This window comes from Anomalospiza imberbis, chromosome Z, assembly GCF_031753505.1.
Source record: "Anomalospiza imberbis isolate Cuckoo-Finch-1a 21T00152 chromosome Z, ASM3175350v1, whole genome shotgun sequence".
In the NCBI taxonomy this organism is placed as follows: domain Eukaryota; kingdom Metazoa; phylum Chordata; class Aves; order Passeriformes; family Viduidae; genus Anomalospiza; species Anomalospiza imberbis.
The window spans coordinates 24,719,105-24,743,405 of record NC_089721.1 but is presented as its reverse complement, the minus strand read 5'-3'; the positions used below and the strand labels follow the sequence as shown (position 1 = coordinate 24,743,405).

Genomic DNA, 24,301 nt, shown 5'->3' with positions numbered 1-24,301 from the left:
ATTTTTTAAATGATTCTGAGTAACACTGTCATAAAGACTATGATTATCAGGTCTGTATTTCAGGTGAGAAATCTAAGTCTGAAGCACTTCAAAAACATTCTATGAACAATAAATTAAATAAAATCACTTCACTACAGAATGAGCTAAAGAAACTACTTGAAGTGCAGTATAGGAGTTAATCATATAAAAAGCAAATATTAGTGTTGTTCATGTGCATTGTACCATTGAATGTGTCCACCCACAAAAAAAAAGTAACCCAAACAAAACACCTGTTAAAACTGTAATCTGTATCTTTTTATTTATAAAAGGTACAGTAAAATATTAATTAATTATATCCAGCTGTTAAGTGTTCCTTTGTGGGAACTACATCTTATTCAGCAGGTGCCTCCGTGTGTTCATCAGTATTGCAATAAAATGGCACTCATACTAATTTCCTAACAAATGAAAACTTTCCAATACCTTGTCTCACGGCAGAGTTAAGTTTCAGTAATTGAAATTGTGGAGGTAGAGATGATCTGAAGAAAGAGGAGCCTTATAAAAGAATATACTCAAAAATAATGAAGGTTTTTAAGCATAAAGGAAATTTTTTTAAACAGAAGATCACTGAAAAATATTTGCAGAAATGCTTTCCCTTCACATGTCTTCAGCAGATAGAAAATGAAAGTCACATTCTTCACCAGCTGTGAGAAAATGGATAGCTCAGGCTTCTCTTCTCTCTTTGACCTTGTCTTTAAATGCCACTTCTAGTATCTGCAGTCACTGCTTCTCTTGCCATTTAAATCCATGCAGGCAGTCATTCCCTGAAGCTTCTGGTGTGAGTAACCCACATGTTTCTTAGATCTAATTCAGACTGTTCATTGATGTGCTACACACAGAGTAATGTTTTCTGATTTTCTGTATTTTCAGATTAGCTGTATTTTAATTGAAGTGATCAAACAAGTCATTAGACCACTCTGGTTCTATGTCAAAGTCTTTCAAAATCTTCTTTTGATTTGATTATTTTCAAAAATTTTGGCTCGTGCTTATAGGGAACTGTGAACTTCAACAAGATTAATTTCTCTGATGTCTTCCAACACTTCAATGTGCCTATCACATTTTCAAAGGTTTACACTTTATCCTCAAAGAAACAGGTAAGCATTATCAAATATTTTCAAAGAAGGAAATACAGGTATAGGTGTTATTGAAATATAGATATGGATGTTATTGTCCCAGATGATCACTAAGACCAATGGTCTGGGCCTCCTAACCACTGTACCAGCTGAGCCTACTGTAGTCATCCCCAGGCTCATTATGATTCCTTGCTTAGAACTGAAAGCATAAACTAGTACCAGATAAGCTTTTACTGTATATATAAGACACAACAGGATACTAGCCATTTCTCCCCATTTAAACACACACACAAAAAGTCTTCAAATATTAAAAAAATCCCCTGTCATTTCCCTACTCTCCTTGATCTGCTGCAAAGTTATGAGGGTTCATTTATAACAACAGTGACAATTTCTGCAGAACACCATAGTGTGATTGAGGATGAAAGAAACACAGAGAGAGAATGCCCACACAATGTACACACACAGACATAGCCTCAATTTTTTAGTTACACTTACACAGTAAACAATCTGGGGGCAAATATCCTCTTTGCCCCATATGTTCAATATCACTTATCCAAGAGCACATGCATGCAATGAAATCAATCTGAACCACCAGAATCTTTCATCTCGTCACTGATATCTAGATTTGCACATGGCATAAGGCAATGGTGAATCAAGCCTCATGATTTTACTGAGAATTTTGCCTCAAGAAACTACAGGCAGTCACTGAAACAAAACTCAAAGATCTTGCTGAAATAGCAACCAAGTACAGGTAAATACAGAAATTTACAACTTGAGATTTGCTCATAGAATTCTTTCCTATAAAATGGCTTTCAGATTAAGAAGAAAAAGCTAAAATCAAATTAGTTTGCATGTAAAAAAAATGGTGTGCAAGAATATTTCTGAGCCAGTGAATTGTGTGCATATCTGTGACAATTGAGGTAGATTTTTTTTTTGTTGTTCCAAATAAGTTCCAGTATATACTTATTTAAGGTCTTCGCAATGCTACACAAACTTGTATCTTCAGTCTCTTTCAAGGCAGCCATTTTGTCTATCTCTTTGACACTGGAAGTGCATTCTCTTCATCCCCATGTTGTGCAGGCTTGCTGTTTCCTCTTAGTGTTAAAAATGAGTATCTCAGTCCTCCTGCCATACTAAACAAAAGAGAATGAACAGTGGTGTCAAAGATGTCTGAAGTTACAGATATCATTTCATAGGTACATACCTTTCCTTCTGAAGAGCTAAAGAACACCAGCTATAATAAACTAGGAGTGCCTAAGAGCTATGTAACCCATCTGAGAAAGCAGCCCCAAGCAGACAAAGAACAATTACCAGATTTATACACACAGGTAATCATCTAAGCACACAAAGTAACCACTCACAAGTTAGAACTTATATTCAATACATTATATATAACTCATTCAGTCAGTGTTCTCACTTCCCACACCACACCTGACTTTTACTTGGAAGCCTAACAGCTCAGAACTGCTGCTCATAAACAAAGAAAAAAGTCCACACAGTAAAACTGCAGACATATTTCTACAATTAGGCCTCACCAGAGCAAGATTTAATATCTGAAAATAGACAGGAAAAGTCATAACTGTAATGACCTTTACATCCTGAGGCAGTGCTTTGTCAGGCCAGTAGTTTCAAAACTGCATCACCCAAATTAGTCAAATCAAATGAAATATAAAACTAGAACTCACTGAGAAATTTTCAGCTTTAATCAATAAAGGCTATTTAAGTTTCACTTACCAAATATTTAGCCCTACAAAGTTTAACATGGAGAATATGTAATCTCCACCAATCAACATTCCAATGTATGCAATGGATATATTCTGAAAGAAAACAAAAGTCATGCATTTATTTAAGTCAGATTTCATCTCCATGAATACAAATGATATCAAATAATTAACTTTTCTAAGGAAATAGCTCTACTGTGTTGCTGACCACTCTAAAATCAGCCTTTAAACTAATTTCATGGATGTCAGCCTTATGGATAATGCAGCAATGAAAAGAATAATAAAATCAGTATGTTTTCTAAATGTATACAATGAACAGTAACTTTTTTAGGAAAAAAAAAGCTATTTGATATTAGGCAAAATGGACCTAAGGTCACCTTTTGAAATTTATTTCTTTATTATCTTTGGAATTCAAATATCTTTTCTTAAAAGTGGGTTTTGGGTTCTCCAACATAAAAAGGATGCCTTAAAGTCACAGTAAAAGTTCTTCATTATTACCTTTAGAGGGTTATCTGCTTACTTTTCCAGCTAAATGTGCTCTGAAATCACTTGGTACAGGTTCAAGACAGGCACAGTTTAAAGTTAAAAATTCTACCTCTCACCCACTGGTATCAAGTTTTAGAAAAACAGTCCCCTAAAGACAGAAGAAAAGATGTAGAAGTGTGATCATCTTACCAACACTTTGTTGCTTTCAATTATTTTAGCAGCTAGTCTGCATAATGACATCTGTCTCAACAAGTCTCTAATGGAGACTGCTGCATCATAACCTGCTTCTCAACTTCAAAGCTGTTCTAAGTATGTCAAACACTATTACAGCTAAGAAAATAGAAATAGTCTTGTCATAACTTAATGTTTTGATGCAAACATATAAAATTTTAAAGAACGCTTTCAGGGCCACAGAATGAAAACTACTAGATTAATCATGCAGCTTTCAAAAAAGAAAAAGGATGTAGAAAGGGAAGTGCTGCCCTCCTTTTGCAGATTTTATGGTGAATGTATGGTGAATGTATTTTATGGTGAATGTATTGTTTTTCTTAGTCATGGAAGGGCACACTTTCAGTTCTGTAATTCCTGTTAAGCTAGTTTGAATTCTGAAAATGTTTTGCCCACAGCTGCATAAGTTTTGTCTTTAACTAAAGCTCTTTCAGCTTTACAGTTCTGTGTTTCTCTCCAAATTGGCCTACAAAAAAGTGCATGGGCAGTCATGGATGTTCCTAGACATGCTGTCCTCATCAATACAAAGCAAGATGCACAGTTTTCAATTAAACTGGGTTAAAGGACACTGGGTTCAAATTTTAAGACATGCATGTTTTGGCGTTGATCAAATTGACCAGAATCTGTACAAACCAAAATTAAATAGTCCATTCAGCTAGAACACAAGTTCTCACACAAAGGCTGAGGCACTTAACCATAAAACACACTTGGTACTTCAGCTTAGTCATTATTCTGTATCTATAAAAGCCCTATGTATCAGCTGCAAAGGAAATTAGTTTAGCCCAAAGTAAAATTAGTCCCCATCAGTTCACCTGGATTTGCATCTGGGCATCTTGACTAACACAAAATAACCTAATAAACAACATAGGTGCAGGATACTACCTGATGAAATGTGGCTAAATGTACAACTTTGAATTAAAATTGTTCCAGTTTCTCTTGTAGAAGAAATAAAAATAGATCAATACTAACAATGTTTTCTGGAGCATACTTGACTTTGAAGGTAAGAGAACAGGGTCACTTTGTGGTGTGACCTTGTTTGGCACAAGCACTGTCTCAGTATTAACCCTCATTTTGAGTTTCTATCTCAAAGTAGAATCAAGATCACTGCTGAGCCAATGCTCTTTTCTGTCTATTTGAGCATTTTTATTTCTGTCTTCTGGTCCATGACTCACCTTGACGGCACCAACTACTGTTGTTGTGAGTGCAGAATTGTAATGACTGCACAGGACAGTAGAATACATCAAGAGAAACCTAAACAAAGGAGAAAATTTTATAAATTCCTCCCAGGGAGCTAGGAAGTTTAACATTACTTCAAGATGTTCAACATTATCTGGATCAGTATTTTTCTGGAATCTATAATTCCACCTGTTTCAAACCCTTGTAAAAGAATTTCTGCACATCTCTATTTTAAGTTAATGATGTGCACATACAGAATATTCAAATTATATGTTAAAATACTTGAGCTCTAACAGAGTCAACTCTTTTCTCTGTGCTGTTTATATGTCAGTATTTTAAATTAGTTAGACCCCTTGGTTATGACTTGGAAGAGAACAGGATGCAACTCCTTCTTCCTTTGACTGCAGTTTCAACAGGAACACAGCATTGTTTCATTACTTTTAAGTCTCCCACACTTTTTCAGCTGCCTTAAAGAACAAACACATTGAAACAGTTCCTATACTCACGGACTTACATGCTATTAACTGCAAAGAAGTTAGATGATCAGAAGAGACAGTACAGAAAATACAAAGCTAAATGTCATGTTGTTCAGCACTATACTGTAAGGTCAAAAATCCAGATAGCACTGAACAGTTATTTACACCATTAGAAACAGTTAAAAGTCAAGACATAACCCTGGGGGAAAACCCATTTTCTCTGAACTTTAATGTAACTTATTAGTGAGTCTTACATTTGAGATTTGCAGTTTGAAACACTGACATGAAAACAACCTGCTTTATTCCCCCGTGTCCTTACCCCAACAAGCAGGAAAGAATAAATTGAAAGACAAATAAAAAATCTGTCCAGTGCTGGAAATGTGTTGCCTATTGAGAGAGAGAGAGAGAGAATTATGTGCTATATAATCAACTGTAAACACATATAAATGTACTTAATATGAAAATATGTAAATTCACAAAATACATTTAATTCATACCAAAATTATGAACCATTTCTTATACTTCTGGAAACAGTTGAATGCATCTAACTTGACAGGCAGCAGGATGACAGCATCCCTGATACCTAGACACGTACTTGTACCATGTAGAGCAGTGCAGATACACAAGTGCACACTGTAAGCAATTTACATAAATGCTATACAAAAATTGTGTTTTGGTATTTACTGACAGATACTAACACTGTGAATAATAACACATAATAAATAGTGTTGATGTGAAGATGGACAGAAACAGCAAATACACAAATTTCCTCTAAATCTCTTCCACACCACACATTCATTAATGAACAGCTTTCAAGGCCCATGCCTGCGTTTTTGAGCATTACTAAGGTCTCACAATAATGAAGATCAATGAAAAGGTTCCATTGCTTTGAAATATCCTCCCTAGTGAAGTGCAGCAAACACACAGTGCCACACAGTCACTAAGAAACATATCACAGATTCTTTTCAATTTCTATTAACTCCTGAATATGCCTCATTTTAATCTGGTTAGTCTACACTTTCTGCATAAGCACCAAATTCAGCTGAGGCTGAATGCATCCCTGAGAAACAGAATAAAAGCCGTTAGTCCATGCTAACAGCCAGCTGAACCTCCACCATGTGAGGTAATAGGTAAAAAGGATCTTGAGCAGCTTTGCCCTGCTAGAACTTTGCTGGGATGCAACAACAAGCTGCCGAGTATAACAGAGAGCCATTCTGGGACTTCCTTCCTCTTATTTTGCATCATGCTTTCCTGTCCTCTCAGTGCTCTCCTTCTCCTCACAGTGAGCCAGCTGATGAGGGAGAAATTAGTAACTCAGACATTCACTCACAAACTGCAATCTCTCCAAGATTACAGAACTAGCTAGAGGAGTAGAAGCATGTCCCTATCATATAGATGTGGTACTGATGTTTTGACTTCACAGCAGAAGACATATGCTGTGACAGATACAGGCAAGAAGCTCTGCCAGGGTAAGAACTGGTCAGAAAATCTGATAAATACGGGTTATCTACAATCATTTGCTGACTTCTCATCAATATTTTTTCCATTTTCTCTCTTTTCTCTGTGATTTGATTTCTGTGTGCCACACTGACACTAGTTATCTGCATCATTTACTAGGACTTCTATTTTTAAGTGACCAAACCAATGTGATGCACAGAAAGCACAATGTATTTCTCTAATAGATTTTTATTTTCTTCAGGTCATTGAGCATTAAGATGTTTACAGAAAATCAGCCAGTGGACACAACACACTCCTTTTTTTCCCCTGAGGTAAACCTAGCAACCTAGCAAGGTAAACTTCTTTGACTAGGTCTCCCAAAATCTCCCATATCTCAACTCTGTGTGCTGGAAAATCAGTTGAAATCTTACAGCTATAAAAACTTGGGCTCCTTTTCCAAGATAGGCAGCAGCTGCATTTTCCTAAACTGGCACAAGGTCATGCTGGACTGATGACATAAAGAAATTTCACATTCACAGCAGACCTACTTCCAGCACTTTTAAGGAATCATAACTTTTCTGCTTAAAGCATAATTCTAAGAACACAATGGCAAAATCATGTGAGTTCAGGGCACAACAACATACAACAAAGAACATTGCAATTATTTATTACACCCTCCAAAGAATTTTCCGTGGCAAATGTAAAACATTTCTAGAAAGCAATATTAGTAACTAGATTTATTTAACTATCACGAAAAAGTGATCTATCAACTCAGCAAGACTGTGAAGGAGCCAGGAAAACCTTCTGGTCTGATATTTTATGTATCAGGACATACTGCCTACGGATACTATATTAGGATTGCCTGGAGAGAATCTTGCTCTCATTCTATGAGAATGCACAATGGAGGTTACCAAATGAAACAGACTAAACAGAAATCTGCCCTGGATATCAGAATGAGAGAAAGACTGGAAATTGTCTGTACAGTTGCAATCTTGTTATAGAGCATGTGGCATATCACATAGTGCAGCTGGATTCTCAACCATTTGTTCTAGCTGGGAGTCCCTGAACATACCTAAGTTCCTAGAGAAAGACTCAGATAAGGACTATCACACAAATTCAGCTTTTCCTTAAGTGAATAATCACAAGTTCTTACCTGTGAAGGACAAATCCAACTCACACTTTTCAAACATTAATCACTAACATAGAGGGAGGATTACCTCTTCAGAAACAAACCAAAAACTCCTCCCACTCCCCAAATGAAATCTGAACAAAATAATATTATCAGTCTGAGACATGCAATATTGCTACTTACCCGCTGAAAGTCTCCAGTAGAAAAGCTAATAATAACTGTTGGAATCACCATGAAACAAGCATTATAAAACAGGACACCATACTTTCCCAACTCCTGTGAAAAATGAAACATGGTGTTTGGCATTAAAAGCCACTTGGGAGCAAAATACTACATATTACTCTGGTAATTCTCCTGACATTATTGTCAGTGAGTAAACAGATAGAATACATCTCAATTTAAAATACAAACTTGCAATCCTTGGGTTCAGTGTTTCCTACTAAGCTGAATTTCCGCTTCACTCACTTTGTCTGTGCACTCAGCAGAGTACTACTGCTCTGTTATTCCTTGGACCCTTCTATACAACACTAGGAATTTTCAAAGCACTGGTCCAGAAGTGCTTTGTGTTGACTTCACAAAAGTCTCTGCCTGGCCAAGGAATCACCTAGTCCTTCTCTACAAATCAACCACAAAAACATAACAGGAAAATGAATGAAGTTTGACTCATAGAGCTCTGTAATCACTGGTAATTGATGTAACTTTATGCAACTTAAGGGTTGCCCTATATAAATATATATAAAATTTAGAGGTAAACCGTTTGGTTATGTTTTTTTTTTTTAAATAACTACTACTCTCTGTTTAAAAGACTTGGGAAAAAAGAAAATACACTGTTTGCTTACGAAAGCCTAGCCAGAGATAGAAATTACAACTTTTTCTTTTCCTAGGCTGCTCTCTAATAAGAATGCATATATCAACTGTGAAATATCAACTGGAATGTGAAAGTAAATGAAGTTATCTATAAGTTCATAATGGTAAGTACATAAAATTCATATAATATGTAGGTGTCCCAGGGTGACTAATGCCCTGGGGTGACTTTATGATGCTGAATTTTATCCCCATTTGTCTGTTTAGCCCAGAAATAAGTTTTGTGCCTTTAAAACTAGATCCAAGAGTGAAGAGGAAGAAAAGGAGAAGCAGTGGAATGTCTGAGGCAGCTGTATTCAAAAACATAGACATAGGAGCTTCAGCTCTCTCTCTCTCTCTCTGTGTTGTTTGCGGCACGGACAGCGGGAGACAGCTCTCCTTTGCTTTTAGTTAGTTTTTTTTAACTAGCTGAGGCAGAGAATTCCCTGGACTGCAGTTTTTCTTTTTCTTGGAACTATTCAAACCTGCTCTGGACTGAAAACCCAGAGAAACATCGGGAGCTCCTCCCTGTGGCCCACCAGGGCCCAAGACACAGCATTTTCTAGTGCCAGAGGGACTGATAAGAGACTGAGCGAGCTGAGCTACACCCCACAAAAAGGACTCTCTCTCTGTGAATTTCAGAGAGAAGCCTCTCTTCAGACTACTGAGAGGTTCCAATGCTTAATATTATTCTTTTTTTATGTTTGTGAGTACTTTGCTTGTTAAATAAACATTTTTCCACTTTTCTCAAAGGAAGTTTATCTCCCAAACAGGTAGTGAGAAAGGCCACTTGAATTTGTTTTCTAGAGGGACCCCTCCCTAAATTTCCCCTAAACCAGGACAGTAGCCCACTGCTAAATTCAATCCAATCACCCCACAATTACCTTTGGATCAATTTTCTGCTTTGTATAAACTCCATTTGCTGCTGTGAAGATATCATTTAGCAACACAAAGATGTAGCCCTCCAGATTGAAAGACAGATCAGACCTGGGAAAGAAAGAAATACTGTATTGTAAATAAGCAAAAAATATGTAACGCATTGCATTACCTTGCTTACCAGGATGAATACTGTGAATGAGGATATGCAAATCCAGCCAGTCACAGGTTTTGCTTCAAGCCTTCTTTGTAAGTCAAAGTACTTTACATTTCTCCAGTCATAGGACCATCACAAATGAGACATTGGAGAGTTCCTAATACTCAGTGTGAAAGCAGCAGGAAATCTTCAGTTTTCATTCAGAGAAAAATTCCACCCTTCTTAACCCTGACAACCAGTCCAATTATAACTGAATTTACTTACCTATTTCTTTTACTATAAAAAGTGGCTAGGGAATAAAATCCAACTGGTTTTTACAATATTTGTATATTTCTCAGACATATTGTCAACCTTTCTGTTTTGACTAGTTACCTCATCAATACAGGGTAATTCTTTTGATAGGACATGGCTCTATCTCTGTCACATCACATGGAAATTTTACCCTTGTTCATAGCAAAGCCAGGAAACAAACAAAACATTAACTTTCCAGATAGGTAAAGAAATGTTCAAACAGAAAACAGAGGACAACAGCATACAGGCGCTTTGTGACCATTATCGCACAATAGAACTTACAAAAAAAAAAAAAAGTGGGATTTTTATGATTTAAAAAATATACAATATGTAACTCCATATTTGACAATCAAAATATCATTCTTTCTATCCAGAACAAGAATATACTTTTCCAAGATTATTAAAATACACTGATACCATGAAATAAAAGCAACATTCCTCACATAGTTTTAACTTGCTTCACTTAGGATCCTGCAAACATGAAAACCTACAGGTGGAAAAAGACACACCCAAAGAATGTCAGCAGGAATTAGATTTTTCCTTTGTATAACTGCACCTCCAAGTGATGCCACTAGAGAGATTTTTCCAAATCAAAACTTCATCCAGAGTAACTTACCTCCCCTTAGGTTTACTTGGAATTAAACAAGGAAAAAGTCCTCCTGCTGTCCCTACCCTCATAATATGGCTTTGTATGAGAAATTAAAACCTTACCCAGCGGCTATGAAAGCCCCAAGAATGATGGCAAATACGCTGACTATAATATTCAGTGGGTACCGTTTCCTGTAGGCAAAAATTGAAACAGTTCACATTTTCATTATTTGAAGTGGAGCTTAAATGGCTGTCTGCCTGAAAAGTTTCAAAGCAATTAATAATCACAGAACATTTAACAGGAGGGCAAAGTCTTGACAACCTTAAAGAAACAATGTGATTGCCTACGTGCCACGCTGTCAGACCTTGGCCCTGAGAATGGAGATTGAAAAAGCACTGTGAGTGCTCTCTTACTAGACAATTATAAAAGTAAAGATTAAAGGTTCAAAGTAACAGCACTGAACCAAACAAATTTAATGTGTATTGATATTCATAATAGACATATTACAGTGTCTTCCAGCAGTCCAGTAAAGGAAAATCACTGTACATCTGTCATGCAGTTTTCCATATCACATTAATTGAGGAAGATGCTATACAGCACACTGCCTGGATTATTTTCAAACAGATACTTATTTTGAACTCAAACTGAAACTTTTTGCTTGAAAGGGAAAATATGGAGCTTATGACATTCTTCACTATCACATCATTGCTGACACAGAGTAGTAAAAAGCATTCTGTAAACCTATAAAAAGGTTTTTGTATCTACATTACTTTGTTTGGAAATATCTTAAGCACTCACTTTTGCATCATACTGCAATATGCCTTACAGATATTCCCCTAGTTCTTATTCTGTCAAGCTAGACTGAGAAAGAAGATCCTCAAAACAAAATGTACAATTCTGTTGAAGAAATACTCTTGGAGAAATCCTGTGTGTAAAGGAGCACATCTGTGGACCACTGTCACAAGAATAAAGCACTGAGCAGAATCTAGATCAATTAGGCTTAGACCATAATGACTCTCAAGAGTAACAATCCAAACCTTGATTGTTTCAAAAATCCTGACATAAGCCTGCACAGACTCTCTAGAGTCCGTTCATTTTCAGCCCTGAGGAAATACACTGTGTCAGTCTGCACCAATACAGCATTCTCCTCCCAAGCTTCCCACTGGTTAGTATGTTGCTTGCACTCATAGGCCACATTGCTATTCTCTAGCTGAGCACTTATGTAAATCTCAGTGACTCACTTTTTTTTTTTTTCACTTGCTTGTGGGAGTCTTCAGGCCCACAGAAGACAACAAGTTTTGCTTTCCCTGGAAGAAGTTAAAACTACAAAAGAATTCCATAGCATCTCCAAATGTGAATCACAATGATCAGTTAACTGCTGCTTAAGCCAAAAGGAGATGATAGTTTACTTGGGGGCTTTTTGATTTTTGCTTTTTTAACTTTCCCCTGACCATTACTCTCATGCTGCCTGGGTTCAGCTTCATCAAGCTGGTTTTCTCCTTGTGAATTCATCTCGTGAGTCCAGCATCAGCCATGTGGATAGAACTGTGAAGTTCTGGACAAAGTATGATGTATTTATACTCCAGTTCCTCCAACTCAGTACTACTGAAATTAGAGATCCTGAGCAGCTAGCATATCCTTCTTAATTTCTCATGGAAAATAACATAGGTGTCTGTAAGTAAGGAATTCTCTGATCTAACAATGGGTAGATACCATTTGGCTTCATTAACCTGGTATGTTTTCAGACTTGACCCAGACAGTTACTCTACATAAGCAAGTTGCCCTGCTACTATCAGCACTCTTTGGAGACAATAAAGATCTGTCTGTTTGAAGCAGTTCACATTTTAGGAGTCTCCAAGACAAGACACAAACATAACCACTGGAAGTGTCTGAGTTTTGTCTGCTTTTAGGAGTCTCCAAGACAAGACACAAACATAACCACTGGAAGTGTCTGAGTTTTGTCTGCTAACCTGAAACCCATGTAACAGCCTAGAGAATGAGATCTGAAAATGAAGGCAAGTGGATTTTTTCCTTCTCTTCACTGAAATGTATTTATCTATGCCTTCAAAAAAGCTACATAAATCACTTTCTTTGCTTTTCTCTATTTGTAAATAAAAACCACTAATTCAATTTTCTGATGAGACGACACAAGTAATCCATTTGATATGATCTAAAACAAAGAAATCTTAAATGGAAAAAAAAAAAAAAAAAAAAAAAAACCAAAAACACAACCCCCAAAACAAACGAAAAGGATCACCCAAGTATGATGATTTCCAGCAGTAAAGTAAGTGGAATGGTAAACTTCCTGAGCACTGTAAACATCGGCAAACTGTCAAAAAAAAACAAAATAAAATTCCAAGCGTAATATCAGATTAACAGCAAATCTTATATTCTAGGTCTTATTTTACTAACCGAGGGGATGGAACAATTAGTCCAGGAAAAAGAAACCAAAACAAATAGCAAATCATTTAGTACATATATAAGAATGTCAGTCTGACATGCACATTAGACAACCAAATCATTGAAAGATAGCAAGCTTTGCCAATTAGTAAATCAGTGCAACTGGCTATATTTGAAGGTCACTCTGCATTACTGAAATGGAATATAGTAGATATTTTCTACCTAGCATAACCCATATGAAATAATTCTTTCTGCAAAATTCATAGGCATAGTTAAATAAAAACTATTTCTATTGAAACTTGAGAGACAAAAAACCTTTTTCTGAAAACATGTAACAGAAATGAAATAGAAAGAAAGCATGTTTAGTAAACAAGCTGTACTTTGGAAAATAAAATAAATCCTTGACCAAAAAATTAGAGCAAATACAAGAAACATGAAAGGTGGGGCCACAGCTGCCACTACCAAACTAACTTCTACTTCTAGCAACATATTTTTGATCTTCATGAAGTAATGCAGTTGGAAACATTTCTGGGTGAGAAAACACTTGCATCTGACACTGTAAATGTGACAGCATGGCCATATGGACCAATTAATCCCCTGCTTAAGATAATTATTAACAATTGCATTAGTAAATGATACAATTCCTAACACAATGTTTAAAAACTTTACAACAGATATTTTGAATTTATGCATAGGATCATTTGCACCTTTCAGACAACCTAAACAAGGTGAAGAATTCAATGATGTAAACAAGTATCATATATTGTACCAAAATGCAATGTAACAAAATTGTAATTGATAGAAACACTTCAGGCATTTTAAAGTTTCTGTTATAAAAATTAGTTAAAACTAGTAAATCTAAGGAGGTATACCAGCCACAGGAGAGGAAGGAGGTGCATTTTCATACCCTACTAAGCATTTTAATTTACAGTCAGTGAAAAGGGAAAGAAAAAGCCAACTTTTACAGTTTTGAAACTTCTTTCATTTCCACAATGGCTGAAATGCTACTAGGCATAGTACTACCGAAGTCTTAATGTCCGTTTCAGTGGAACAGCTTGTGAACACAAGCAAAGAGTTGCAGAATCAGGCATCTAGTGTTCATAGCTAGAGAACATAAATTCTATAAGTAAAAATAAATGCAAACAAATTATAAGTAATACATTTGGGGACCTCATCAATCTCTACAACTCCCTGCAAGGAGGGTGTAGTGAGGTGAGGGCAGGTCTCTTCTACTGTGCCTGCAGTGAGAGCACCAGAATAAATGGCCTTCAGCTGAGACAGGGGAGATTCAGACTAGATACTAGAAAAAAAAATGTCACTGATAGGGTGATCAGGCATTAGAGTGGGTTGCCCAGGGAGGTGGTGGAGTCACCATCCCTGAGGGTATTTGGATCTGGCACTGGATGATAAGATTACTGGTCCAGGGTTACAATGGTAGTGCTGTGTTTACAGTTGGACTGGATGATCTTAAAGGTCTTTTCCAACTTTGATGATTCTATGATTCTGTGGCTCTGTTTTCTTTCCTAGCATCTGTCTCATAGTTACAAAATGCAAACAAACCTGCAAAATTCTGTTTTGGTTTAGTACCAAACCCTCAGGAGCCTGCAGTGACACAAAAAAACCACCACAATGGAAGTGGTGTATCCTGCTGTATCCTCCAGTCCTGGTGCAACCATCATGCTTCTGTGCTCATCTTCCACAGAAAACACAGTCATTCATTCTATTACAGCACATGTGTGAATTACTTACACCTTTTTAGCACTAGCATGGAAGCAACTCTCATGGGTCTATGCTTACAGGCACATGGGAGTCAAAGCACCCTTCAGCAGTGCACCTTGAAAACCTGCTTTTTGAACAGAGCAGGGCTAGGCCACCACCACCACCCCACTAAACAGCAGTTTTTAAAACTCTTGGTGATTCCTAGATATCTGCCATGACATCATGGTACAAATATTTTCCTTATGCTTCTTCCTTCAGAAACACCTTACAGTTTTCGAACTCTCTGGTTAAGACCCCCAGGAAATGCTGGATTCTTGGGTGTGAGGCAAAAGTGTAAGCACTTTCATGGTCATATAGGAGTATTGTGATTTTATGTCAGTACAGGACTGGCTAAGCTCCCCTTAAAGAAAGCAGACAAGTTGTAAACTGATCAAATGTTTGTGTAAAAATTTCATAACACTACCAGGGGTTTAGACAGAAAGGCAGACAGACACCACATGGATTTAAGACTCCAGACAATGCCCTTCTTTAGTGTTTCTTTTTTACCCCACACGAGAAAAAAGTAAAATCCAAACAGTCTACTTATAACTTCTACTTACTGTACCTGAGTTTGCTGGTACTTGATAATCCACTTAAGTGGTTTCCAACATAAATCAGAGGCAGTGGAAATAACTGTGATAAAATTAAAAGCACAACTCAGATTATTTTGTTTAGAAGTACTGTTGAGAAACTTTACTTGATAGAATTTGATACCTGTCATATCAGACGTACTTTTATGACGAAAGAGGGTTTTTTAAACAGGAAAAAGAAAGTAACTATGCTGCAAGCTCATTTACAGCTCCTATTTATGTGACTGGTCATGACCACAGCTTTACTTGATGTCATTAGAAGAGTTGCAATTTACCACTAATGAGACTTAGAAACCATTTAGAGTAAATGTTAATCACTTTTATTCTAATTACTATAACCCTCAGATTAATATCCATTTTAACATTTAATTTTAGATATAAAGTTAATAACAACCACAGTATCTAAATAGGCAAGTGAAGAGATGGAATAAAGAAGTTAACAAAATGTAAGTATGATGTATTCCTCTACATATTCCACATATATTAGTACAGCTGGAAGTTGCAACATTTTAGATTAACCCAGAAAATTATGCTATGTAAGATACTAGAAAGGAAAGGTAAGTAATTATGAGTAAATTAAACTTTACTTCCAGCAAAGAGACTGACTTGCACAGAAATCTATGGTTCATAACACAATATAGAGAAACAATAATGGAACTTATGAGCCTTAAGAAAATGTACAAGAATACATGGATCCCTACAATAATCAGCTGCAATTCAAATATATTAATTTTCCTGTTTCAGAAAAAAATACAGTATCACAGAATGGGTAAGGTTGGAATTTGCAGAAGATTTAAACCAACCAAAATAATCAGTGGGGACAAAGGCAGTGTGTACATTTGGTCCCGTTCACTATCAGTCAATAGGGGCTGAAATGGCAGAAAGACATAACAGATCCTCTAACCCAATGTGTAATAGTTGCTCTTGTTTCTACACAGGGACACTTTGGAAGACACAAAAGTCAAAGGCTATACATTTTTAAACTTTGTCTGCTGGAAAAGCATACAGAGCAGAGGGGTGTATTTAATCTATATTAAAAATTCTGTGTTTCTTTCACAGCAAGACAGAAAAAAATTGAAGTAAAAGTTAACTGATAGCCAGCTGAAGTTAACTTTTAAGTGAAAGTCACAGTAAAGGTAAACAGGAGAAAAAAAAAGAAAGCAGGAGTATGAGTAACAATAAATATTCAGCCTGTCAGCATAAGTTTGTAAAAATTTTGTAAAGCACTCTCTCATCTGCAGACTTTTATTTAGAACATCTTGTTTCATTAATTTATAGGCTGAAAGCAGAGCAGACATTATATTATCTTTCCTCTGAAATTCATTCCATTGTAAAGACAAAATTACAACATCCAGCACAACAGCAGAGATCAGTGAATCATTTACTTCAAAGGGGTCAGGAACTTCAAAGCTTCATCACTAAAATAAGCATTTCACTGCTTTAAAACCCTAGCTGAATGCACTGAAGACATAAACCTGAGGAGTGAAAAGTAATGATTATCTTAGTGTCAAAGCAAAAGTTGACGAAAGGATAAGGAGCTGGCCTAAGGGTCCTTTAAAAAGTAGAGAAATCAACAATGAGCAATCCAGCTGATTCACTATGACTAGTCAAATCCAACACTCCAATATACAAGTCCTGGAAGCTAAAATGCTGACTGTTTTCAGCCTGTACAGCAAAGTCTTCCAAACAACAGATATTATTAGGATAAAGAAAATACATGCTGTATTTTCTTAATGCCTTTGTATATAAGTTAAAGTGAAGATAACAGCAGAGAGGGAGCACAGCAGGACTTGTGGGGGATGGAGGGAAGAAACTTCTTAAGGTCTCAATAAGTTGTTTATACATGGAACTCAAAGCTACCCACTGGGAAACCTTTCTTATTCAGGAATAATAAAGAAGGATTGTCCACTGTATGAATGATACTATAGATATTCCTCCAAGACTTGTGCATGTAGAAATGCCAATGATTTCAACATGGATTAAGAATGGACATATGTGTGAAACATCCATTGTAAACCTCACACTGACAGGAAGACAAGATTCTGCAGTAAAGATGTGGGCCTGAAAAGCTATACTATCTGATCCCAGCAGCAGGGCTGGGAACACTCCCTGTGTCCTGGAGCAAACCCAACTGATAACCTGCAACAAGACATAAACACATAGGCTAATGCATCAAAGAAACATTCCAGCAACATTGCATAGATGCAAAAATCTTTGAGGATCATTGCTGTAGTAATTTCACATCCTAGTTCCCAAACTGAGGTAAGAGGAGGTTCTCTCACATTTGTTCTGTCCTGCCTCTTTAGATCATATACTTTTAAGGTCTGTATGATGCAGCTAGTCACCACCTACAGGATTTTCAGTGGGCATTATTTTAGCTCCTCCTATGGAACATAAATCTTATACTGGGAGTCAGTTGTTCCGGATTCTCATCCATCACATTATTTTTCTACTATTTTATCACATGCTGCATTCATATTTCCAAGCAGACTTTCTCTCTTCATGTTGTTTTCAAAAGTCTTTCACAAACACCTATCTCCCATTGATCCCACAGAGAGCCATATCCAGAAAAACCTTTCAGGAATGTGGAAGATTTCATCCTGCTGTATAAAGGTAAAGCACCCTTCCCATGGGCTGCACAACTAAATGGCATCAGATTTCTCTGCAAACAGAGTTTATATCTATAGTCCAAACTAGAATATTGCAGAGAAATTAAAATTATCAAATCAATTTTTAAATGAAACAATGATACAAAGAATTCCATTTGAAAAAGAAATGCAAATGTTTTTCTTGCCCCTGTAAGAAAGAATGCTACTATAAGAAGTAACTCTTTCATATAAATACCAGGACATATGTGATCCTTACCTTCACAGGTATACTTTTGTCAAAATCAGGGAAGTCAACAATCTTATTTAGTTTTGACACATACAAGATAAGTATAGTGGCTACCATCTAAACAAAAAGAAAAAATGAGAAGTCATGTAAGAGCAAAATTGTAATGAATGAAAAAACTACTTCAAAGGCAAAATCTTCATACAAATTTGATAAATGCTAGGTTTTATGTATTTCTCTAAAAGAACAGCACAGAATGAAATTAACAAATTGAAATAATTTTGCTCTTATTAATTTTGCCAGCTATTTATTTAAAAGTAAAATACACACATATACTTTACTATCCTGAAGAAAATTAGTGGCATTCTGTGAAACAATGCATATCGAGAAGGAGTTGAGCAAATGAAATAGGACACAATCCCAGATAAACCATGAAAGTTTTACTCAGAGAATTGTTTAGTCTGCAGAACCACTCCCAAAACTTTTTTTGGTAATGCAAAATGGAGGTTGGGTTTTGATCAGTCTGTTGACAATGAGGAAGAAATAGTAAAGATGCAGGCAGAATGAAGAAGAATATCTGAGCAATCATACACCATAGGTGTTAATGCTGCCCCAAGGAGTCAAAACAAAGCGTCAAATTTCCCTAATACAAAAATACAGCAATCAACTATCTAGAGGATGAGGTGGAGTCATGTTGTGCAGACTAAAGCATTATACCGTATCATATGTACTTTATATAGTGTTCAGGAATATCTTGGAAGGATCTGTCAACAAAAAAATGGAAATGCCATTAAGTCTTTGATTCTGCAAAAACTCTTTTTCTTTTTTCTGCAAAGAAAAAAGCTGCAACAAGACATGAATTATTGCCAAATTTTCTAGCCTTTCATTGAAACATGGTCTGTGGTTCCTTGACCAGTCTGGGTATGTAAAACTCCCTATCACAACACAAAGCCTTTACAAGACATTTTACTCTCTCTAGCACCTAAGAGCAAAGATGTCAGACTTGTGGTACCCTGTTTTCAATACCTCCTCACTACCCCCTGCTGTGCAACCTTGACAGAAAGCAAATTCCCTATAAAATGTATTTGCCTAAACAACATTCACTTCAAGGCTCAATCTTTACCAGTGATCCCTCTGCAGTGATACATTCTTATTTATGGACCCAGTCCACAAGCATTTGAACTTTGGTTTTACCATGATGCCTCCTAACAACAAAAATAATAAAAAATATTTCTGCTGCCATACTGCAACTTACCCATGGGCAAATAAAGCAAGAAAGAATCAAAATTTTGCACTGATCTTACTGGAAAACTGCTGGGAAATGGGGAGAAATTTATGAGGAAATACTTGGTTTGGCTACAAACAGGGGCAATATCTCTGCATGTAGTCCACAAAGGCTCAAGGACCATCACAGAATGTATGCATTTGCTAGAACAAAGCTGGACAGTTTTGAAGGCCAGATTCCTTAATTACTGAACTTTACAAGGAGAAATAAATAGGATTCTAGTCTTTAACATTACTCTCTCCAGGCAATAATTTTGACCTAAGCTCAAAGTTGCCTGTTTTCAATTAAACAAATTACAGTTCCTAATAGTGTATCTAATCCAGAAGACAAGCAGTTCACTGTAACTGTGATTTTGCCCCCTAAAATCTACCTCTATTATCATTAGTTTAACTTTAAAATAATGAATACTTTGAGTATGCTTTACTTGTGAACATACCTGTCCAATTCCAAGAAACATTGGTGATGGGAAGCTGAAAAGCATGAACAGATATTTATTACTGAGGAATGAAAATAATTAGGAAAAATAATAAAGTTAAAGTTTAAAACCAAAGTCAACAACTAACCATGAGAATGACTGGCCTGTGTTTAAGAGGAGCTCAGAACTACACTTATTGTAGTAGAAATATTTTATTTCTGCAGCCCAAGTGATACAGTCCATGTACAGTTGATCAATTCTGAATTGCTAGTTGTTTGGGGAATATTCATAAGTGAAGGTAACACACTTAGAGGACTCTTAATGCATTGTTTATTGAGTAGCTTCACATATACATTTTGAATCCTGAGATGGGATAGTAACTAAAACATCTTCCACTTGCTCTAACATGGAAGTTTATCACTAGAATCCAAACATACTAGCAATATGTTTTTGTCAAAATCAAGTTCTTAGGTAAATGTTGTAGAAACATCTATTGTCTACTAAACCAGCTACATTCCTACTATAACCTTTCAGTTGACTTTAGCTGAAAGCATGGATAGAATCCTAGAATGGTTTAAGTTGGAAGGGACCTTAAAGATCATCTAGCTCCAAACCTCCTGCCATAGGCAGGGACATCCTTCACTACTCCAGGCTGCTCAAAGCCCCATCCAGACTGGTCTTGAGCACCTCTAGGGATGGGGAGTCCACAACCTGTCTGGACAACTTACTCCAGTGCCTCACCACTCTCACAGTAAAGAATTTCTTCCTAATATCAATCTAGACCTCCCCTCCTTCAGATTAAGTCCATTTCCCTTTGTCCTGTCACTACATGGTCTTCTGAAAAGTCCTTCTTGAACTCTTCCCTTTAGGTACTGGAAAGCCTGGTCTTCCTGGAATAAGGTCTTCCTGGAATCTTCTCCAGACTGAACAACCCATCTCTCTCAGCCTGTCTTCACAGGAAAGGTGCTGCCATCCTGTGATCAGAGCCCCTGTAATTAGTGTCTTCCTCTGGACTAGTTCTAATAGGTCTATGTCTTCTTTGAGTTAGAGGGCCAAAGACCTGGATGCAATATTACAGGTGGGGTCTCACCAGAGCAGGGGAAGAGAATCCCCTTCCTTGACCTGCTGGCCAAACCACTTTTGATGCAGCCCAGGTGGTTGGGTTTCTGAGCTGCAAGCACATGGTGCTGGTTCAAATTCAGCTTTTCACCACAAACACCCCCAAGTCCTTCTCCCCAGGGCTAGTCTCGACCCATTCTCCGTGCAGATTATACTTGTGCCTAGGATTGCCTCAATCCAGGTGCAGGACCTTGTACTTGGCCTTGTTGCACTTCATGACTTTTGCAGAAGCTGCTGTTCTCCTACTTAGTGTGGTGAGAAATGTACATCTAATAGTAACATAATTGGGATGGGAACAAAGCATTGACAAAAGAAACAAACACGCTGACTCACAGCAAAAGGGCCATAAGAGGATTACAGTCCTGACACAGTTAGGAACAACTGATAGCAAAAGAGGTCAGGGAAACAGGAGTATTGGGGGCAGGAAAAACATAAGAAATAACGGGACTTTCATTTATAATCATGTGACAATTTTGTTTAGTATTTTGGCCTTTTGTTGGCCTTTTGTTTAGTATTTACAGCTCCCCCATAAAAAGATGGAGAGTTTGCCCATCTGTACCACACAGATTTCTCCAGACATTTGTGATTTGCAGAGGCCTAAATATCTCCAGCAATACTGTAAGGAATTAATACAAAACTTACATCAGGGTTACTGATGGACATACTGTACTCAATTATCTCACACAGATGTGCTAGATGTATGCCCAGGACTTCTAGGGAGCTGCAGTCTGTAGAATAAAAACCACTATAAAATAAAATCTCAACTTGCACCATGTACAATTTATGAGACATATTAAATACAGCTGCTATATGTTCAAATAGCACTGAATGTTAGAAAATGACAGCAAGTTTGGCTTTATAGCTTTCTTTTCATTTTGGTTTTCCTTTTCTATTTTGATTCAAGATGAGCTAAACCACAGCAAAAACAGAGCAAAGATTTAAAGTTAAACATGTTAATGCTGAGAAAAATGGCAGTCACAGGACAATCACAGAATCATAAAATATCCTGAGTCAGAAGGGACCTACAAGGATGATCAAAGTTCAACAAGTACAAATCTAGATGGGAAGAGTATTACTTGGAGATGTATGACTAAGTTCCTATTTCCCACAGCTGCAAGATTAAATGCAAAGCGTAAGAGGTGTGCAGTTAATGCTGTTGCTTTACACAATGGTAGAAGATGCTAATTATCACCAGGATTCCATAAAGGAATTAGCGCCATCAAGTCAAGAGCGGATTCTCAGTGTTTTTATGATGAAGCCATTTTATGAGATTCACTTTTCGTTTCTGGCTACCTCGGAAAACAAAGATGCTGGAAGGAAGATACTGTTCGGCAGGAACAGTTAGAGGATATGCCGTTTCCCTCAGGGGTGTCTGAGGTAGTGCGATCCTCTGGGAATAACAAAAAGACCCGGACGGAAAGACGGGTGTTGTCGAAATTGTGCCTGCCCATCGGGCGGTGCTGCAGAACTGGTACATACTGGGAACAAGTAGGGTCTCAAATTGGAGAAACCGGCCCCTGTTCCAGCACATTGCCCACCAGCTGGCTGCTCGGGATCCGAGCTGCACGGACGCCCGTGAGTCACGCCAACGGGAAGGGGAACAGGAGGGGGAAGGCTTCTCCGCCGAGCAGGGACAGCCCGGCATCACCCGGCAGCGGCTGTACCGGCACCCGCGGGTGGGGGGGGCACCCACTCTGCCCCGGCGCTCACCTGTAGGCGCTGAGGAGCGCCTTGTTGACCAGCACGGTGAGGAAAGAGCACATCCCGTAGAAGAGCGCCGAGAGCACCCTGGGCAGTGCCGGGGACGCGGCGGCGGCGTCCGCCTCCTCTTCCGCGGCCTGCCCGGCGCTCATGGCGGCGACGAGCGGCGGCGAGCAGGGCCGCACCGCGGGCTTGCACCAGGGTGGCCGTGGGGACGCCGCTCCTCCTCCTTCTCCCCGGCCCCAGACGGTGGCGGCGGCCCCGGGTCCCGGGCGCGGCGGCCCCGCGGGCGGCTCTGGAGCGGCTCTGGAGCGCTGCACCTCGCCTGCGGCAGGCGCTGTCTCCGCCAGGGCCGGGGCGCCTCAGCAGCGCGGCCTGCGGGGCTCGGCGGTGGGGCAGGCACCGCGAGGGGCGTCCGGCGTGCCGGGGCGCCGCCTCAGCAGTTCCCGGGCTGCAGCCCGGTCCCCAGAGCGCCCGGCCGTGCTGTTAAACCGGGCCGGCGGCAAAGCGGGGCCTCTGGGGCTCACCCGCGGAAGGGAGAGGGGCGGGCCCCGCGGGCACAGACGGCAGGACACCGCTGCAGCCGCCCTTAGCACCCCCTGAGCTCGGCCGTGCCTGAAACTTTAAAAAAACAATTTGCCTTGGGTGGCTTAACTTGTGTCAAATTTCAAGGGACAGGGAAAATAAACACCTTAAACCTTCTCTGCAACGAGTCAGGCTGTCAGAAACGAGGAGGAGGTTGAGTATTTAATAATTACCAAACAGCACACATTAAACCTGAAAATTAAATCAAGTTTTTATTCAAAGCATCTATTAGAATGACAGCACATCAACTCTTCTGCTTTTAACTCATGCCAAACAACTTAAACCTTTCAAAGCACCAAACAATTTCTTGTATGTAATAAAACAAAAAGCAGTCTTCCACATCTCATCTTTGCTTTTTTAACTTGGTATTTTACCCAGAACTTGTAATGATCCAAAACTGCTTCAGCTGTCTGAATTTTGTCTGGCAAAGTACAATCCAGTGTACTTGTCATACTTCGAAGACCTGAGGAAATATTCTGGCTGACTGAAAAAAGAAATTTAAAAACCTCAAACCCAACAAAAAAAAAAAAAAAAAAAACAAAAAAAAAACAAAAAAAAACCAAAAAAAACCAAAACCAAAAAAACAAAAAAAAAAAACCAAAAAAAAACAAAAAAAAAAAAACAAAAAAAAACAAAACAAAAAACCCACCAAAAAACCCACAACCAATCCTGATGAAGTAATATTCCAGTCTGCAAGTGGCTGGTAATTACAGTCTTCTGTCCTGTGAAATACTACTCGGGAGCAATTCTGAGTTATGATTCAGAATTACAAAAGATGTGTATTCAGGGCTCATTTTGGGATCAGACTATTCACATGAAGCCAGATGAACAGTCAGAAGCACTTAATATTTTTAAAAAACCCAAAACCTGCATACATTAATGAATTACCAGTTTTATGTAGGCAAAGAAGCCTTGTATTACTAGTGTTTCCTATTTTTTTAGAAGCTGAAGCAGAAATTAAACCGTATCACTGGTGCAAAATTATTTACAAACAATGAAAGACATTTTCTTTTTTTAAATTATTCAATTACTTTTTAGTTAAGTGCATCAACACAGGATTTAAATAAACTGGGTTAATGAGATTTTCAACCACAAAAG

General features: G+C 38.0%; 1 protein-coding gene across 1 annotated transcript; it reads right to left on the bottom strand.

Moving 5' to 3' along the window:
- Positions 1-272: 272 nt before the first annotated feature.
- Positions 273-22,917, bottom strand: SLC35D2 (solute carrier family 35 member D2). The gene is made up of 12 exons (XM_068177339.1): positions 22,628-22,917; positions 19,820-19,853; positions 18,132-18,218; positions 15,242-15,309; positions 12,776-12,847; positions 10,641-10,709; positions 9,490-9,592; positions 7,946-8,038; positions 5,516-5,583; positions 4,717-4,795; positions 2,844-2,926; positions 273-2,242 (listed from the first exon to the last, which is right to left on the bottom strand). The coding sequence occupies exons 1-12, from the start codon at positions 22,768-22,770 to the stop codon at positions 2,140-2,142; spliced, it is 1,002 nt and encodes a 333-aa protein (XP_068033440.1). The 5' UTR covers positions 22,771-22,917; the 3' UTR covers positions 273-2,139.
- Positions 22,918-24,301: the final 1,384 nt, after the last annotated feature.

Excerpts from the sequence above, each read along its gene's own strand:
- SLC35D2 (XM_068177339.1), bottom strand. The coding sequence starts at position 22,770 with ATGAGCGCCGGGCAGGCCGCGGAAGAGGAGGCGGACGCCGCCGCCGCG. Across the intron at positions 9,593-10,640 it reads GGGGCTTTCATAGCCGCTGG|GTCTGATCTGTCTTTCAATC; the intron begins GTAAGGTTTTAA and ends TTTCTTTCCCAG. Across the intron at positions 5,584-7,945 it reads CTACTGGAGACTTTCAGCGG|GCAACACATTTCCAGCACTG; the intron begins GTAAGTAGCAAT and ends CTCTCTCAATAG.